This window comes from Stegodyphus dumicola, chromosome 10, assembly GCF_044657685.1.
Source record: "Stegodyphus dumicola isolate Sdum_Otavi_A_Nest chromosome 10, ASM4465768v1".
Lineage (NCBI taxonomy): Eukaryota > Metazoa > Arthropoda > Arachnida > Araneae > Eresidae > Stegodyphus > Stegodyphus dumicola.
In genome coordinates, this window is record NC_140777.1 from 181,558,105 (window position 1) to 181,578,928 (window position 20,824).

The 20,824-nt window shown below is 35.0% G+C and overlaps 1 protein-coding gene across 1 annotated transcript in view; it reads left to right on the plus strand.

The window, feature by feature from the left end:
- Nucleotides 1-20,824, plus strand: part of LOC118191546 (sushi, von Willebrand factor type A, EGF and pentraxin domain-containing protein 1-like) — a 287,106-nt gene that overhangs the window by 160,328 nt on the left and 105,954 nt on the right. The window contains exons 13-18 of the mRNA XM_085825956.1: nt 6,916-7,281; nt 11,464-11,679; nt 13,452-13,613; nt 15,375-15,536; nt 17,584-17,745; nt 18,977-19,123. Coding sequence (XP_085682082.1) covers nt 6,916-7,281; nt 11,464-11,679; nt 13,452-13,613; nt 15,375-15,536; nt 17,584-17,745; nt 18,977-19,123 — 1,215 coding nt within the window. The remainder of the gene's footprint in view (nt 1-6,915; nt 7,282-11,463; nt 11,680-13,451; nt 13,614-15,374; nt 15,537-17,583; nt 17,746-18,976; nt 19,124-20,824) is intronic.

A 20,824-nucleotide genomic window follows, 5' to 3' on the forward strand; every position in this document is an offset into this window, starting at 1 on the left:
TTGACACATAAAAATGAAATAAAATAATGAAAGGAGGAAAAAAAAATTGTTCGCCATCTTGCTAAGAAAACTGAATATTGATTTAATAAACTGGAGAGAAAATAAATAAATAAATAAATAAAAATGTATGCCAACGCTTAACATTGCATCGGGGGTTCTCTAAACATATGCTTTTAAAACTTTTGTGATTTTGGTGTTTTCTGTATGTGGCGTATGTGCGAAGAAATTGATGCTTAAGCTAAAAAGATTAAACAAATGTGCTGCTGACAGAAGTGAATGCAACAACAGACTGGTAAACTGCGAAATTCGCTAAAATAAAGGAAATTCTTTCAGATTGTTTTCTTTCCCTCCCTTTTTTTTTAGTACTGTAAATTTTTTGGAACTTTTGGCATAGGGGTCCAAAAGTTCTAGTTACGCCACTGTCCCGAAACGTATTTCATACTTTGCCGGTTTGTCATTTGATATTCTATAGAATGCCTAGGTTTTTTAATGTGTGAAATATGAATCGTTTCATACATTACCGGCTAGGTTTAGGCATTCTATACAATGCCTAGGCATTGTATAGAATGCTGAATTTCAAACTTTGCCGGTAACATATACATGCATCTTATGTCGGGGAAATCGCCCAAGTATGTGTTAACCACAGTAAAATGATTCTTTAACAAATAAAGAAATCATTTACGTTTCTATGCAGGAAGTGCTTTGTAATCGAAAGGCGATTCGAAAGAAACCAGACATCAGAGCTGTCTCGCCAAATGTAGTTACCAGTTTGGGAGGCTAAAAGCGGTTGAATATTAACATGGCTGAGATTCCACGCGTTCCACGCCAAAAAGAAACCTGTACTCGGAGCTCTTTATGAATGAAGAACCCACACCCCCGGGACACGGATCTGACCCGTTCCCACACACACACGCACCATAAGCTCTCTCTCTCTCTCTTTTTTTTTTTAAAAATTTTTATTATTATTATTTTCTACACTTTTTTCTCCTCTCCCTTTTCTTTTACTTCCCCCTTTTCTTACCTGTTGTAGCTCTGTACCCTGGCTACACTTTATTCATTTTTTTTTATTGCAGTTGCATTTTGATTTTGTTCGTGCTTCTGCCCCCCTCCCTACTTAAACATTTCCCTACTAAAAAGAAAGCAGCGCTACTTTCATTTAAGTATCATAGAGTAAGGTCGATCAAAAAAATAATAATACTACAAATAAATAAATAAGCGTCTGCTTCTGCTGTTTAGCTTGCTGCTACTTTGAAATGACGAAGAATGTGCCCTGCATCAGTTAGGGCACTTTTATTTTTTAATTTTATTCAAGTAATGCTAAAAATTAAGAGTTTTTTTTTTTTCTTTTTTCTTTTTCTTTTTTTTTTTTTTTCATAAAAGAAATGAAAAGACGTGTCTAGCTCATTTTACACAGCTGAATAAAAATGATGCCCAGAATTCCCAGCATTGTATTAAAAAAAATTGTTATATTAATACTGACAGGTTTCCTTGCAGGTGACACAGGCAGCCGCTTAGGCCGCTGATTTTTAGCCAGAAGGACTCTTAATTTCGCTTTGGCATTTTGCGTCGAAAGTTTTAAAGCGTTTGAATTGAACATTTTCGCGGCATCTGTAAAAATTTAATTAACATTGTATTATGCACCTTATTTAAATAATTACTAAAGGAATTACAGTGAATTATTTAATTCTATATAATTAATACGCTGTAGACTATAATTATTAATGCACTCCTATTTAAGCTTAGTGAATGTACAAAATATATGTACAAGCTCGAGCTCAATATTTTTTAACTTTGAAGAATTTTTATTAATATTATTATTCTTGTCTAATTTATAAGAAGGAATTATTCTGATAAAGCATTATGAGATTAGTGTTTGATACATAGTTTGAAAATGAAAGATACAAGAGAAATTTACTAAATTGTTATAGTATTTAACATGAGTGTTATGGCATACTTGTTATGGCATATGTAATAAATGTGTTAGAAATGGATAAAAATGGGGGGAAGTCTCTTTAGCTTGCATTTATCCAGTGCTTAAATTGCGCCGGTGCTTCTCAATTTTTAAGATAAATTACAATTTTAGCCTCCGTACTTCTTTTTATAAAACTGAACTACAATTTAAAGGGAAAAAAATTAGAATTCACAACGTTTTAGTTTAACAATACGCAGACCTTGCAATACTCTATTTCCCTAGAAATGCGAACTCATGAGAACATGAGACTTTCAAGTAACATGCACTCACATGCCTTTCCCTCTAAGAAAAGCAATAAATTTGGAGGAGTTTGTTTAGGAACGCCTAAATTTCTCGCCATGCCATTGTATCTAGTGTATTGTTACCGATGCTTACAGTTAGTTATCCTCGCAGGAAGGATAAAAGTGAAATACTGAGATAAACTGCTCAAGCACGTCCTATACATCGTCTTCCCACAGTATCCACTAATGGGGGGGGGAAGCCTAACCAGCAACTTTACATTCATCCATAGGAGTCAGATTCAGTCCGATTCATTTACCCCTGACACCCCTCTGCTTGATGTATGGAGGTAGGAAATCCTTTCTTACCTCCATGGCTTGATGGCTATAATTATATCAACAGAGAGCCGCGGTCAAAGAGAACGTTCTCTCTCACGAAGATTCCCTTCATTTTTTGTTTCCACCCACTCATACCTTCATTCTGTTTCGCCCTGGAATTTTCATCAGCTGTACTTAAAGTATATTTAATTTTTGTGATGATAAAAGTACTCCCCCCCCTCCCTACGATCAGAACTTAAATTGGGCCGGAACCCACGGGATCTCAGCTCCGGTGCTTCTTAGTTTTTGTAATAAATCATAATTCTAGCCGGAACGCACCGGAGCCCTGAATAAGAAGGCTGCGGCACTTCGTTTATGTAATTGAATAACAATTTCAGTAGAAATTTTATCTCGAAAATTTTATTTTAACAATAAAATTGTATTAAAAATCGCGTATTAAATTTCAATTTATCTCTTTACATTTTATTTAATTTTAATTAGTTGATTACTTCAATCTTTAATTATTTCAATAAATAATAAGTAATTATCTCTCTAATAATTATCAATTAAATTATAATTAATTATATAATAATTATTGATTAAATAGCAATTTATAAACACTAATTAAATGTATAGTAATTAATTTGATAATAATTAACTATTTAATTTTAAATTTATTAATCAGTTTAATAGTCATTTTATTTATTTACTCTTGTTCCTCTCTGCTGACGGTCTTCCATAGGGCTCCGGGACTTCTAATCTTAGAAATTAAGCCCTGCATTTATCATAAAAATATTTGTTTGTATAACGAACTAATTTTAAGAAGTACAGGTCAAACAGAATGAATTAAAGGAAAACATTAAAGTGAACTAGTAAATAAACTTAACTTTCGATATATCTTGCTAAAAATTAAATTTACTCTAGTTAAGGAATAGTTACTGCTACATAATTTCTAGGTTAATTGTACGCTTTGTTTACATTCATACTCAGAAGATGGCCTCAGTACGATAGCCCTCGCTCGTGATGTCACATCAGGAGAGAACCCCCTTTGGATTCGGTTTTCTCCCATCAAGAAGGTCTTGTAACCAGGAGTGTTGTCCATCAAACTTGGTGGAGGAAATGAGCTAAATCGCACTGTCACCTGTAAGGCTCAAGACTGTTGCCAACGGCAGGCGTAAAACTTGCACTCCTTGCCACGAAGAATTTCGTGGGCTTGGGCTGATGACTATAGGTCAAACAAGTGGAGCATTAGCAACAACAGCAACACTATCAAGGGTCGGGAGGACGGCGTAGTAACATTGTATCGTAATACCGTGCATCACTGCTGATGAAAGCAAGCTGCCAGCTAACATAATTTTTAAGCCTAAAGCCCTGCTGAAAGAAAAACTACTGCATGAAATGTTTGTTGGTATGAATCCATGCTCAAGGCTGGATCGTAAAAAATTGGCTGAAGTCCTAACGGTTTCAACACTCTAAGGAGCTATTACGCCTGTGGCCCAAAATGAAGGTTGACATTTTGGTAGGTTTGTTTTGGCCCCCCTTTTTCTTGCAGGTTACCATTGTGCTTTTGGCTTTGTTTTTGCGTATGGTTTATTCCGAATTGAATGTGGGATGAATTTTAAACTTTTATTTTAATTTATTTTGCATTATATTTATATTATATAGATGTATATATAATATATGTATGCAAGATGAAAAATTGGTAAAACAAAATTATAGCTTAAAATGGCATTAGCCCTATTTTCACTCTAATCTGTGTATCTCTCTTTTTCTATTCTAAAAGTAGAACTTGTTTATAATAATTTTCGTGCACTTCGTCTTTTCAAAATTAATACGTTTCAGGCTCGTTTGTGTAATCCTCGTGCAGTGGGACAGCTCTTGTCCAATCGAATGAAAGACAATTTTTTGGGTATATATTTCGAGCTTTGTTGCTGCGTGCTCCTTTTTCCTACTCCGCTCGCTGTTGTTCATACGTGCCTATGTTGTCTATAATCTAACGAAATGTAAGTTATATAAAGCTGTCGAATGCATATCGCCCTCATCACGATGATGTGTAAAGAATATGTGCCTTAAAAGTTAGTTTTCAAGAAATAAAATTATGTGTTGAGATTAAGACCAGGTTTGTCTTCGAGTGTCACTCTTCTAACTAGACAGTAAAGCCCAGTTCCGAATTTTATATTACCTTATCACTATACGTTATCTCGTTCATTTGCACTTTGGCAGCTGTAGGTAGTAAAATCACCGAAACTAATCCTGGAAAATTTTTAAATATAACACTGACTTTTGTCGTTTGATTTTTAAATTAACCTTCATTATTGGTTTAGTGTCATCAGTGAAATACTTTTTAATATTTTAGGCGAACGGATTGTGAATATTATTAGTATCCTGTATTTAAATATATGAGAACGAACCCTAATATGAGAAAAATTTAAAATCTTCATACAGTCAAATTATTTTTGGAATACGTTTTACATGGCATCTTGAAGAAAATGCTCAGGATGAGAATAAATGTTACCTAAAGAAACGTTTTAGAGTGTAACTATGTTTTAATACTTAATAGTTCTGTTGTCTTGTGCTATTGAATGTTGATAGAATAAGAATTATTATATTAATTGTTTGAAATAATAATATCAGTTTTTATTTAACATCACCAAATTTGTTTATTTCTGATCGGCTTCGAAAAAATATATGCACTTTACCTTTAGTGTTTGTACGTCATAACATAACAGCTATTAATCATGTTATAGATATTTCTTGGACTCCCTAAAGTCAGCATGGATGTATATGATGCTTGATCTATCTTGGTGACAGATTAATTCGGCATGTTTACGTACACTGTCTGAAAAGTTTCCTACCTAAAAAAGAAGAAAGATATTTTTCCTCTAAAATTACCTTTATTTTTCGACATAGTCCCCTTCTACGTTTATACTTTTATTCCAGCAATGCTCCCACCCTTTTAACCTGCCCAAATAATATGCCGAATCTTTCTCTGTAATGTCTCCTCATGGGAATCTTTGTCTTCTAAGTGCTTCTTTTAGCTTAGGGAAAACAGAAAAAAAGCCACTTGATGCCAGCTCAAATCGCAATTCGCAATTCATGGATTTTCGTTATTGCAACCGCTGAGGTATGAGATGAAGCACTGTTTGGTGAAACAAAATTTTTTTCTTTGGCAAATGTGGCTGTTTATCGGTAATTTCTGCCTTCAACTTGTCAAGTAAAGTTGCATAGTATGCTTCTTTAATGGTTTCCCTTTTTCAAGAGAATCTATTGAGACAATCCTATAGCTGTTCCAGAAAACTGTTGCCATCATTTTCCCAGCAAAAGGAACAGTTTCTACCATTTTTGGAACCAATTCTTCCTTTGTAGTCGACTGATTTGACTGTGTTTTTGTTTCTGGGCTGTAATGATGAATCCAGGTTTCATCTACAGTGATTAATAGTGGAAAAAACTCCGATTTCTTGCGCTAGCACAGCCGTGGAAATGTTCATTCGGACACGTTTTCGGTCCAAAGTGAGCAAACGCGGCACCTCACGTGCTACCAGCTTGCGCGTATCTAAATCTTGGATCAATGTGTGGCAAACACGTTCTTTGGAGATGCTCATAGGCTCTGCAATTTCCCTAACCTTGATTCGATGGTCGTCAGCACCATTTGGTGGATTTTAGCGATGTTTTCTTTAGTGGTTGCAGCATTTGGCCGTCCCGAGCGTTCATCGTCATCCAAGCTGCTACGCCCACATTTAAATTTAACTGCCCAAAATATTCACTGTAGTAAATAATGGTGCAGAGTTCCCGTACACTGTGTCCAACTCCTATTTAATCTGAGTAGGCGTTATTACGTTTCAAAAACAGGTATCTAATGACAGCGCGATACTCAGTTTTTTCCATTTTCGCAAAAACGATCACATCAACTCATAAAAGTAATTGTCAAACAAACCATTCGCGTTCAAAATAGCTGACACTTTGATTGGTAGTTATCAAGTGATGCCCAAACAAATCATCCCCCCCCCACTTCGGTTGATTTGATTTTCCATCTACATATTCAGGTAAGAAACGTTTTCCCAGTAAAATTAAAGAAACTTGAGAATTTTCAGTTTTTGCCGTTGTTGGTAACTTTAACACTTGTGTGAGATTGTGGAGTACATTTTTTTTTTGTCTTTTTATAAATGGAGTGTTACGGTTATAAACTGTAAATGCATAACATTCGAGCCCATGTAGTAAATGTTCAAAGGACATATTTAATGTTGTGTGTGAGGAAAAATCACGTGTATTAGTTATTACATGTAAGTTCATTTTATTTCTATCGAATTATAAACTACGGTGTTTCATGTATTCATTAAATTACCGATTATTTCATTTACTCTAAATTTTCTTCTTCAATATGTGATGACCACTTTTTCTTTTTTTTAGGAATCGAAGAAAATTCGAACAGTATTTACCGTCGAAAACGTGAACTGTGGGACGAAATTCGTGGACATTTTTACCGGTTTAAACGAGGTGTTCCGCACACACATCTTCTTGCGAAGTCTGGAGCAATGAATCGCACGCTCACCTTCGGAAGTCAAGATTCTCAAATCATCGATCCTTCGAATCGTGTGGACAAAAGCTTTAGCCAGGATTTAGGGTCATCCTTGTATGGATTTAGTGCAACTGCACAAGAAATGGAAATTCGCGATTTGCCTCCGCCTAGAACGTCTTCCGATGTCCCTCCTTCTACTGATTCGATGTTAGAAGAAGTACTTCAGAATAAAATTGAATTAGAATTTCACCTAAAAGGTAGGAAATTTGGTCTTAATAATTTCGTAATCCTGTATTTGAAACTGTATTATTCTTTTATTGTGGCTGGGGAGAGGGAGTCAAACAGTTTTTTACAGAAAAATAATAATCAATAAATTTTGAAGAACGGGAATGTTCTTAGACAGACTGTCTTGGTTCATTATGTTTCTAAGAAATGACTCTATTTCCTCGTGCATAATGTCGTTGTGTAAGGGCTTAGCATATATGACTAGAAATTTAGAAAATTCCTTGTTATAGCCCCGGCGATGGAAAACTGTTTTTCATACGAATATCCAAGGTGGTGTATGGATGGTGAAACGACAAGTCGCCGGCCAGCAGCGTGACGTCGACGGCGCATTGATTCCGGTGGAAAGCGGAGATTGCTACGCATTGTTCGTCGTGACCGAAGAGCTACAACAGCCGAAATCACCACCAGCTACAACAGTGGTGACCCATACAGTGTTTCACACTATGCAGCGTACATGCTGCATATGGACCTGCGCAGCCGGAGGCCGAAGCCGTGTCCCTGCTCTGACGACACGTCATCTCCAGCTGTGTCTGTCTGCAGTAGACCAAGAAATATCGGAATGGGGCATCAGAAGAATGGAAGGAAGTTGCATGGTCCGACGAATCATGTTTTCTGGTCCATCACATCAACAGGCGTGTGCTAATCCGCTCTACTGGAACCAGGCGCATTTCGCAGCCCCAATTAGCGGGACAAAATCTTTGGTTTTCCTGCATTCAGCTCCATTATTTAAACTCAGGGTATATCTGGATAGTCCAGTGTCTGTATCTGCACCGAATTCCCTTACAATCTGAGCTGACATCTATTGTCTGTTTCTTTTAACAGTTTTAAAACAACGATTTTAAAATCTCTTATGTTACATTTCCTACCTTGTCTTGGTTGTTTGCATCCATTACCAGTATTTTTAAAACGTTTCTAGGTTCTTCACGGAACTTTTTTTGACTACACTTAGATCTCTACAAATTTTTTAGCTATATAGTAGTATAGCTCTTGAATCCATTCTTCTAGTGGCATACCATTTTCAACCCTCAGTCAGATACATTCTCAACGACATGTTCAACCATCCGCATATGAACGTCCTATTCAACTATTCGTATGGACATTGAAATTAGAATTTAAATCAACCCCTAGCACTCCTTTCCACACGTGCCACATTCACACCTTCCACACGGGCCATTTGTTCCTTTAATTTTTCCTGCTATTGTTTTAATACAAGACATATGCCAAAACGTTGAAGCTAATGCTAATTATAACAAGAAAAAATTCCTGTTCCGAATTAATAATTTAGAAAATACAACATTGTAAACGCGCTTATTTTCGAACTGACTTTCTCTTAAAGCCACATTATCATCAATATTCATAAATTAAAAAACAACAGGTTATCAACTCGTAATGTTAATGTGCTTGTAAATAAAAAAAGAAATGGAATATTTTACGAAATGTCCAGCCGCGGTAAAATAGCTTCCTCGCAAGACGGATTTAGGGTTTCCAAAAAATGGCAAGGGAAGACAGGGTTGCCATATTTGGCGAGAAATTATCCATTTGGCGACATTTGGCTTGAAAACTGGAGATGTGCCATAAGCGGAACCTTCTAGAGCGAATTCTTACCGGTTTGGACCAGAATGCTCTCGAAGGCAACCCAAAAGCTATATAAACCCTACCTGTACGCGGAGTAGTAGTCCAGATGGAGAATCGGTAAAATCTTCTGGCAGATGGAGATATTTGATGGACGAGATTCGATGCTGAGCTTCTGAGAGCTGGTGTGACACTATTTTTAATTCTCCTATTCTGTGCGGATCGCCATTTTCACATGTGCCTCGTGCACACGGAGTAGCAGTCAGTGAGTGAGAATCTAGTCGAGTGAGTCAGTGCCTCGTCTAGCGAGTTGATCGTCAGTCTAGTGTCGAGTTGGTCGTCGAGAGTATCGCGAGTTTAGAGAGTGCATCGTCGAGTCTATCGAGTGTATTGTCGAGTGCATCACGAGTTGTAGCGGGGAGAGTCTCGAGAGTACGTTGAGTTCCGAGAACGACCTCACAGAGTCAGGAGCTATACTCTGGTGCTTTGCCGTGAAGCGGTCTTCACCATTATAACCTGATAGCCTGAAGGCTGGAGTTCGAGAGTACGTAGAGTTCCGAGAACGACGGAACCGAGTCGGGAGCTGTACTCTGGTACTTTGCCACGAAGCTGTCTTCACCGTTATAGCCTGAATACTGTGTTGCTGATTGTGTCAGGGTGTTTTTCGTAGTTTTACGACGACTGTAAACTTGCTTTCTGGAGCTGTTCTGAATAATACTGGATAAATAAATTGGGTTTTGATACTTCATCAAGTTTCGTCGTTAATCACTTTAAATCCCCAAACCTGTAAAAAAGCGCAACAATATCATTGCAATACACACAGTAATGTATTTCGTTAATTTCCAGTTTATTTAACTGGAAATTAACGAAATACACTTTGTTTCGTCAAAGTGTGTAATCATATAGAGCTGTAGAGCTTTAAGGGAAACACTGAAAGAAGCTGTATTCGTAAAAAAAATTCTTTCTCATTATATGAAAATGGAGCATCAGTGCAATACAGAATTTTCAGCGGAAAGTCGGTTTAAAGACGTTTTATATACTGCTGCCTGGGATACTTGTAAGGTTTATGTTTTATCTAATAATTAAGCTCTTTAAGCAAGCTGTTCTTTCTCTTCTTGTTTTTTTATAGGTTTGATTGTGCAGGAAATGCGTACAATGTAAACGATGTTTAAAAAATAGATAACCCTAAAGAAGACATTTATAATAACACAGTGCGATCGTTTTGTAGTACAAACTAATGCCTGTGAAATTTTGTAGCCTAATTTAAGTCGAGTGTTGCCACTATTATTAAGTTAAATTAGGAGCTTTCAACTCGAGTGAATAATTACATTTATTATTTATTTACATTTGGAAACAGCTTAAATTTGGATAACATAGCTATCGTTAACCTTTAAGAGACTTTAGAAATTAAAGTATTGAATTGTAAGCAGTTTTCTTCGAGTTATAACTAATAATAATTATTTCGTTCAGACTCGGGTATGTTACAGCTGTTTTATATTTCATGACCAAGATGAAATTATGTTCGTAATCTTTTTTTTTTTTTTTTTTTTTTTTTTGCTTCCTTGTACGAAATAAAGGAAGTATTGTAATCACGAAAAATTTCGGATATCATGTTTCAAAAGAAAATATCCATTGCAACTGGTCTTGCATCCATTTGAACAATGTTTTTGCGTTACAGCTATAAGTACAGAGAGAATAAAGGACTTTTGTTTTCTGAAAACGGATAGTAAAATGGATTTAATATGGCTACAAAAGAGTTTTTTTTTTTTTTTTGTGACGTTTGTACATACGTATATATGTACCTCACATAACTCAAAAACGAGTAGTCGTAGAACACTGAAATTTTGTATATGGAACTACTATAATATCTGGTTAAGTACTTCCCTTTTTGGTTGCAATCAGCCTCCTAAAACTTGGATAAATAACATATATATACGTCCACTCTGTTATTTGGCTGCTTAAGCTCAGTTTTTTTTTTTTATATGATGGTAAATTGTGCATTTTTTGCATCAAAAGCAATTAAGAGACAATTTTTAGTCGACACAGTTATAATTTTTAATTATACAAAACGCCACACACTCCTTTTACCATTAATAACGTCTACAATCTCTTTGAAAAACTTGCGTAATTTATCATAACTTATATTTTCAAAATTTGCAATTTTCATTTGTTGTCGTACACTTTATGGGTAATTCACATTCAGACTCGAAGTGCACTGCGGAGCCAGGTGAATTACAAGCTAAACATAATGAATTTTCCTGTATACCAAATCTACGCTACCGCTACGGTATAATTCTATTGGTTTTGTTTATGGGTTTTTGTCTACTGTTTTGTGCAGCGGTTTTTCCAAGAGGTACCTTTATTGAATTGTAGATTTTTGTGTACTAGTTTTTACAGGAATTTGGCCTATGGATACCTATATAGGTGTACGTGTTTTGTCTACTGGTTTTTACGAGGCATAGACCTACGGAATATCCATTTTTTAATGGACGGAATATCCATTTATTTATTTATTATTATTTTTTTATTTTATTTATTATTATTATTATTATTATTTTTGTAATGCATTTTCCTTCGTTTAGGAATTATAGCTGATACTTCGGAAGAGAGGAAAGAGCAGAATAACCTTATGAACAGCGTTCAAGAAGCGATGCTGTTATTGCAAGATGCCGCGCACAATGGCGAACTTGATGTTTCATTGGGGAACAACAGGCTGCACGTTGAGTACGTGGTATTTGATGAAGACGAACCGATATTCGTTTGCGAAACTGGAACAGTTGCCAAAGGCAATATCTGTCGTAGGTATTCCGAGACTATCAATTATTACTTTGAATAAATCTAAATAGTGAAATTTGTTTAATTATCATTTGTTTTGCCTGTGTAATAACAGTTCAGATAAGCAATATAATGATAAATATTATTTAATGCTTTAACTTTAAGCCATTTAAAGGGTTTAAAAAGTTGGAATCAGAACCCGCAGCCCTTTTTTAAGAGACGTAACTGCGGTTCGAGCACAGTTTTCTAAGAGAATGATCGGCGTCGTATCCGACGAATTGTACGGCAGAACAAGGACTCTACTGTGCTTCAACTGGAGCAGATCGTCTTCCCAACAGATTTTAGCTCGAACCATGCGCAGACACTTGCAGAAGATAGGAATGCTTAGTCAGGTGCCTGTGAGAAAACCATTGATTTCTACCCGGCATGCAGGAATTCGTTTGCACTGGTGTCGGGGAAGAAGATACTGAACAGCTGAGGACTGGAAACGGGTCATGTGGTCGGAAGAATCACGCTACACCTTATTTTGCACTGACCGAAGACGTCGAATTTGGCAAGAACCCCATGAAGCCATGAATCCATTTTGCCTTACTGGCACTGTGCAAGAGTCTAGTGGGAGTATCATGATATGGGGCATGCTGTGCTGGCAGGAAAGTTGTGCCCCGCTGTTCCTCGAGTGTAAATAAACAGCCTTGAGATATCTAGATACACTGGCAGACTAAGTGCATTTTTACCCTGATGGCGGCGGATACTTCATGGACAATAATGCTACTATTTATCGTGCCAGAAGTGTTGAAATTGGTTCGGTAAACATCAGTCTGACTTCCAACACCTTGCTAGGCCACCTCATAGCCGGGATCTTAGCCTCACAAAAAATGTGTGGGATATGGCGTAAAGATGCATCCGGAAGCACTCTCCTCTTCCATCTAATTTACAAAATCTAAGAAGTTGCATAGCCAATGCATGGTATTCTCTGGACTTGCATGCACTCCAGAAGCATGTAGATTCGAAGGCCAAACAAATCAGAGCAATTATCCGTGCAAAAGTTAGTCCAATAAAATATTCATCTTGTGTTTCTAATTCCTTGGCCAATGTGTGTATCAACATTTTCTATATCTTTTGTTGTTCAACTTTTAAAATACATTAAAAATAAATCTATGTATTATGTTTTTTTTTTTTTTTTTTTTTTTTTTTTTTTTTTCTCGAGTTTGGGAAAGGAAGAGGGAGTGATTTCCCACCTGTGGTAAAAGCACATGGGAGAAAAACAGGTTAAGTACCATCGGTTATTTCAAGAGCTTATTAATTTTCCAGAGGAACGTGTTAGGTATAAATTTAAAACATAAAGACAGAACCAAAAGTCGACACATCAAGTTTTCTGTATAATTGAATGTAATGTAATAAAGATATATTTAAAATATAATAAGGAGAAAAAATGATAAGGTAAATTTTAAAGAGATCTATAATTACCACAATTAAAGTTCGGTTTAGAAATTATGTGAAGCGTTCTTGTTAAAAATCAAAGTTCTTGTTAAAAACCATAGATGTATGGATCTGTTAAATTTCTATCTTTAAATCAATTGGAAATTTTAAGTACTCCACATTTTATTGCTAACATTATAGTAATAACTTTAACAACGTATTTTTACCGATTAAAGCAAAGGTATTTCATACAGTTCTGCTTAGTGTGATTACAAATAATTATGATTAAAACAGCTCACGAGTTAATCTATGAGTATCCATAATGCAAAATTTGATATCGATTTTGAAGTAAATTTCAGTAAAATTGCTATTGCAGTGAAATGTCCGGTGGGAACACATTTCCATGTTATGTCGGAAACATGCAAAGCTTGTGATCCAGGCACTTACCAGTTCCAGGAAGGTCAGGAATCATGCTTACATTGCCCAAGTAAAACTTCTACCACAACAGGACAGTCAAAGAGCATTGGAGAGTGCAAAGGTAAGCATAGTTGGTATTTTCGAAATTTGATTTTTAAGGATTCTAAAATTACCGTGCACGTTAATCAGACATATTTTTTTTTCATCACAGTAGTTTTCCGAATGTTCTTCATGTCTATAATACTAGTGGAAGTACCTGATGCCAATTAAGTTACATTGAGAGAAAAGTAGCTAGCGACAGAGAGAACGATACCGCTGTCATCATTCTCGAATAACGACGCAAAAAAATAGGATTGATAGTCATGCATTTTTCAATCTGATGCGATAGGGAACCCACATCAAAAGTTTCCATAGAAAAATAAACTAATTCTCTCTCTTTATATCCGCACGCAGTACTTAATGATTTTCGTCTTTCTAATCAAGTGGTCGTAAAAGCTCAAGTTCCGTCCAATATTTCATTTATATTCAATTTTAGTCGATTCAGTGTGGCAAAAAATGGATCATAATTGATCAAAAATCAATAACGCGAACAAAGAAACACAGAGACATTCTTCTTTATTTGCATAGATTTTGTAAAACTTACAAATTTTTGAATAACAAACTGTACGATTTGAAAGCGAGCAATAGCAACACTTTTCGAAATAAAACATTTTTATCTTCAACGCGCAAGACTGTTGCCACTCGAAAAATTAGCGCAAAAATTAATGTTTTCAGAGTTTTTAATTAATATCTCGTCTGATTAAAGCCGTACGAAGATGGAAACGGTCGAAATGGCTTCCCAAGAATTTTTAGAATCAGAAATAATGTATTTAATGTTTGGCAATGCTATTTTTACTTCATTGTAAAACTCAGAGAATTTTTTCATCAGCAGACTCTTCGATTTGAAAGCGAGCAGTGGCAACAACTTTCGAAATTTGAAAATCTGCTACCAGCTTGCGAAACTGTTGCCACTCGGAAAAAATGAGGGCGAAAATTAGCGTTTTCAGAGTTTATTAACATCTCTGATTTTAGCTTTCTGTTTTTTTTTTCAAAAAAAGTGGACTTCAACCTCTTTCAGGACCCAGAAAAGAGTTGTAGAAAGTTTGGTGACGATAGCTATAGTAGTGACTGAGTTAATCACGAACGAACAAACACGCAGACATTCTGCTTTATATATATGTAAGATTAATGTATTTTTCCCCGTCCTATGATAAATGTCTTCATCCTTTTTATTTGAAATTCAATTTTTGTTGTCGTATATGCTTGATTGTTCATAGTTTTGCTTTATTGCTTTATGTCTGCATAATTCTTACTCAATAAATTGGCAACTAATTGATGAACACATATATTTAATAATTGGTGCATATATATACATCGATACAATATGTTCGGCCTTTATTTTCGCAATCGAGTTGGTCTTCCAGTTGTCCGTAGTCACTTCCAGTTGCAGAAGTGTTTTAAATGACGAAAATATTCATGCTACGGCAATGCCAATTTTTTTTTAAAGAAAAGATAATAATTTTGTACAAATAACGAAATCTAACTTTTAATGCGGTCTTCCAGTTCCTGTGCTTATATTTGGTGACATTTAATACTCGTTATGAAAAAATAAATTGCAAGAAATTTGACTTCGCGTACGACAAAATTGAACCTGGGTATTTAATTTCAAAATTATCAAGTTTTGATGGCATTTTCGACTTGCCTTGAGGGATCATTTAATTCGTGGAATGAAATTCAAATGAAGTGCAGCAAAAAAATATGTATAATTTAGGCCACACAAAGGAAGTCGTGTGGTGTTCGTATCAGATATTTTAGTTTAAAAAACTTTCATAATATTTTTCAGCACAATGTCTGCCAGGCAGTTTCTCATCTACTCGCTTAGAACCTTGCGAAACCTGCCCGATTGGCTATTACCAACCAGAATATGCTCAGCTAGGCTGTATTCCATGTCCACCTGGGTCTACGACTCATAGAAGAGGCGTACGCAGCCACACCGAATGTAGACGTAAGTATACCAATTTTTATTGCAATCTTCTTGCAACATTAGCATTTTCAGAGGATGCGAAATCATTTTAAAATGTTTTTACTTGGCACGTGCATTTAACTATGAGTAAATGGATATCTCAGTAATTTTTATTGAAAATTGAATAAATGTAGCTGACTACTATATTAGCTGTAACCGTAATTCTATCCTCTTGTTTACATTGCGTATGGGTTACCACATCATATCATTTATCGCCGCTCTCGGCGATATTTTTTGGTTAAAATTCTGGGTGGGCTATACTGAAGCTGTGCCTACAATTTTTTGTTAAAAAAGATGATTTTTTATTCTAAATGACTGTTAACACTAATTTTTTACTTCCTTATACGAAGTAAAGGAAGTATTGTAATCACGAAATAATCGGAGTATCATATTTTATCAAAAATATCCATTTTGACCGCTATCGAATGCAATTTAACGACGCCATCGCGTGACATCTGCATGTAAGAACAGAATAAAGAACTCTTTTTTTTTCCCCCAGATGAATTATTAAAACTGTTTTAAAATGAATTCAGAAGAGACATAAAATTTTATATACCCATTAATTATTGCGAATAATGATAAATCTACAAATTTTATACCATACTAATTTTCACATTCATAAGTAATACTTATCATTTGAAACAGCGTGATTGAAATTATGGTTTTTACTTTTATTACTACATTTTACAGTTTTTGTATTTTATTCAAACTGGAAGACCCCAGAGCTTTTCTCTTAGTACACACATATCCAGCTATTTGGACAAAACCACTTAAACCTTAAAACTGACTCATGTATTTAATTTTCATGAGTGGTTATGGAAATTCCACTACAACATTCCATTATATTAAAAAACACACACTCCATTAAAATAAAAATCTTGTATAAAAAAAAAATAAAAATCTTGTATAAAAATTTAAATAAGGCGGAAGCCTATATTAAATGAGGAGGATAAAAGGAACAATTATGCAGAGGTAAAACAGGCCTCTGTTTCTGAATCAATACTCCCTCAACATGTTTCATATTTAATATACAGTTATTGATAATTATAGCATTCATTTACCATAATTCCAAACAAATTTTAATATATTTTTTCTTAATTAAATTCTCATATAAATTTTATTACGATTATTAATAAATAATTTTAAAATTCTTAAAATTCAAATTTTTAAACGATGGACGAATTTAGTAAAATATAAAATATCTAATATGTAAAATATAAAATCTAGCTTTCAAATAATAAATTAATAGCCCTTTAAATTCCATTTCATTCTAAAAATAACAGCAATAACTTTTACTCCCTGCAGTTCTGCTGTGCACTTGCTGATGAAATCTGAACCCAAAATTCTATACTTTAAAGTGTCATGTGATCTGAAATGGAATTCAGTATATAAAAAGTTTAATTATATTGCAACTCCCTCTTCTTCTCTTCGCTTGTCTCTTGTGCTGCTTTCGGCTGTGCCGCTAGCTACGCAAAGTTTACTTTTCTAAATTCGTCCATTGTTTAAAATGTGAGCTGAACAAAATTGTGGGGTGCGGAAAAAAATTGTACGGGAAAAAAAATTATCTCCAGCCCGCGAAATTGTGTGTCGGAAATTCTAAAGATAAGCTGTTTTAAATATTTTGTGATATTGCTGTTGAACTGAATTTTAGGGTTTAAGTGCTAAGAACATGATATTTAATAAAGGTAACCCACAAAACGTTAGAAAAAGGCCGCCTTGGGTGTAATATAGAACTTGAAGCTTTTAGATTTAAAAAAAAATATTTTTTTTTCTTGTTCAAGATTTTAAAAAGGCAAGATGTTTGAGCAAATTAATGCTTATAACCGAACCATGATTATGATAAAATTTTGTTTGAAATGATTGTCCACAGTTCCAAAGGATTTGATCTGCTGTGAAGAGATTATCTTTAGAGAGATGATATAGTGGTTACTTTTAGAAATAGAGATATGGCCGCCAGGTGAATGTTTGACTATATTTTTAAATATATTTTGAATTAAAGCAGAAGTTAATAATTTTTCTCTTTATTCAGTCCCTTGTCCACCAGGAGAAGTGTCAAGAATAGGTTTGCAACCTTGTTTCCCATGCCCAGATGGATTTTACCAGCCACACAAAGGAGAAAAATCATGCTTTCGCTGTCCTGGAAGTACTAGAACTGGAATGCAGGGAGCTAAAAATGTCAGTGCTTGTGAAGGTAGGAATAAATAAACAAGTTAAATTATATTTGTGTTGCTTTAAATGATACAATAAATTATGTTGTATTCTAATTTTATTATATTGTTGCGTTCTACGGGCTCGTGGATTTAGAATGAGTAACTAGAATACTTGATGAAGAACAAAAACACAATTTATTACCCAATATTACTCGGGGACAGCTCCAAAAACACGTTTACAGTTCGTCGAAAAACTACGACAAACACGCTGAAATAATTAGCAACACAGCCTTCAGGCTAGGACGGTGAAGACAGCTTCACGGCAAAGCACTAGAGTGCAGCTCCCGACTCGGTTCGGTCGTTCTCGGAACTCCACGTACTCTCGAGACTCACCGCGATACAAGTCGCGATGCACTCGATAGCCTCAACGATGCACACTCTCGATGCACATTCTCGATGCACCAACTCGCGGTACACTCGACGACCAACTCGACTCCGAGATACTCTCTATTCTGCGTACCAGCAGGGTTTGTATAGCTTTCGGCCTGCCTTCGAGAATATTCTGGGCCAAAGGGTAAGAATTCGTTCTAGAAGGTTTTCCATCCGTTTATGGCATATCGCCTATTTTTGTCGTCAAATGGGCGATTTCGTGCCAAATCTGGCAACCCTGCCTCTGCTTGGCATTTTATTGCAACCGTAAGCATGCCTTGCGGGGACGCTATCTTACCACGTGGTGGACATTTCGTAACAATATTTAGAATATGAAAAAAAATTATTGAAAATAAAATTTATTAAATTGAAACCCGGTGGCAGCAGTGGCTAGCGCGATGCGCAGCAGTCCCATAGGTCCGGGGTTCGATCCCTGGGCTGGACAAGGTTGACACAGCCTTTCATCCCTTGGGTGGGTCGATAAAATGAGTACCAAGTTCACTTGGGGACTAAACACCGGGGGGGGGGTCTTGCGACAAACTGATCACTTGTCCAGGACATATGCTCTTGCACCCCGGGGCCCACGGTGAAGAAAGCAGATATATGGGCACTGCAGGCCTTGGATCACTAGGGCTGTGACACCACTGAATGTTTTTATTAGAACCGCGAAATTATGTTTAATATGTAACAAAATTTATTATTCTTAAACCTCTGTTTATTGATTTATACATTTATGTATTAAAATTTATCATTTTCTCCTCTTGATGTTATTTCAAGCTTATTCTTAAGAAACGTTTAGTTTAAAATCTTTATAAATAAACGTTTTAATGAATTTCCCCGCAGGAGTTAATTACGAAGTGATTAAAAAAGCTGCACCTGTCTCGGCAGAGCTAACTATTAATGACTGTTTTTCTGTACCTTGTCTAAATGGTGCATCTTGTGAAGCAATGGATATAGGATTTCTGTGTGTCTGTAAACCCGGATATACTGGTAAGTATGGGAATATATGCTTTCTAGCTTCCACATAAATTTGAAATAAAACTTTAAGTAATATCCAGATTTTCGTAGATATTTATTATACTTTGCAGTTAGAGGTATATGAGTTTGCAGTTCTGATTTATGACACATAAAACTGTTTGAAAATTAAATTAACTACCGTATATACTCTCGCATAAGTGCTTCGTATAAATACCCTAAAAATTGACCATAACCCGAGTGTGCCATTTAAATTTTTTCTGTGATTTTCAATTTAAAGGTACACTGCACATATATATCCACATACACTCACACAAAGCCACAGTTTTATATCTTCCATTCTAATGGATCGATTGACGAAATCTAATTTTCATTTTTCATGCATCAAAAGCGCGACGTAGGATGTATATTAGATTTATATCTATATTTTGTAAAAAAAATATACATATATGTATATTTGTATGTTCTAACACAGGTATTTTGACACAAAATCGGACCTTATCTGAAAAGGTACATTAAGTTTCTCCATATTTTGATTCTATGGCACAAATTATGCTTAAATATTAAATATTGTAAAGTTTGGTGACATCGAGGGGTTAAAAATTAACCTTGGGACACATTTTTCAGTTTACAAGAATGAATTTTTTCAGTTTTCAAGAATGCTTCACTTGGCGAAATTCTTAATTTATGGTAACCTATTTTCCTTTCCCTTTCTTAGTGCACGAGCAGAAGAAAGATTCATCATTCATTCTTTTAAATAATTTTAACAAGAGCGTAAACCTCATTTGGCGTCATTATCGCTTATAACAAATATGCCAAATTTCGAAATTCGCCAATATATAAATTCACGCATATCTTGGCAAATTTCGAATAAAAAAAATTTAATTTTTTGCATGTATGTTTAGAAATACATCTACTTTAAGGTAACGGTAAAAATTTTACTTGTTCTAGTTCAAAAATATTTTGGACAAATTTATAAAAATTACTCAAAAATATAAATATTATAAATAAATCAAAGAAAAAAGATTTCATTGAAAGACCATTGATTTTGAATTCACCTCGATGGTTTAATTCTGAGTCATATTGTAATTAAAAGAAGGAATATCATTTCTTTCTCTGTCTGAGTAACTCTATGGCAGGTTAAAAATCGCTTCGTGATCACCATAGAACTAGAGGAAAAACTGGCTTGAAAACGATATTTTAAATATTGTAAAAAAACAACTTGTAACTGCTTGAAAACAATATTTATTTATAAACAATATTTTAGTAATAAAATCCTCAATAGTAAGTATTAAGGTGCATAAATCTGTTTTATATAGTTTTAGTCCAAAGGGATAATTTGCCCAGAAAGACTATTAATTTTGTTTTGGCATTTTGCATCGATTCACTTATAAACTTTAATTCACTTTTCAAATTGTCGCCACCTAATATTAGAGCCCTGTGTTATATTTAAAGAAATTAAATAATGAAGAATCTGCATAAATGTATGTTTGTTTCACGCATTGGGATAAAACGACGGTACCTAGAAACATCGAATTTTGAATAACATACGTTTCCATCCGAATATGGGCATTTGGAAGCCCACATTTGGAATTTATAATTTGTTTTTATTATCTGTTTCATATTTTGTAAATTTTTAAAGAATTTTTGATTAACAAACTCAACGATTTCAAAGCGAGAAGTGGCAAAACTGTACGGGGAAAAAAAATCCGATAG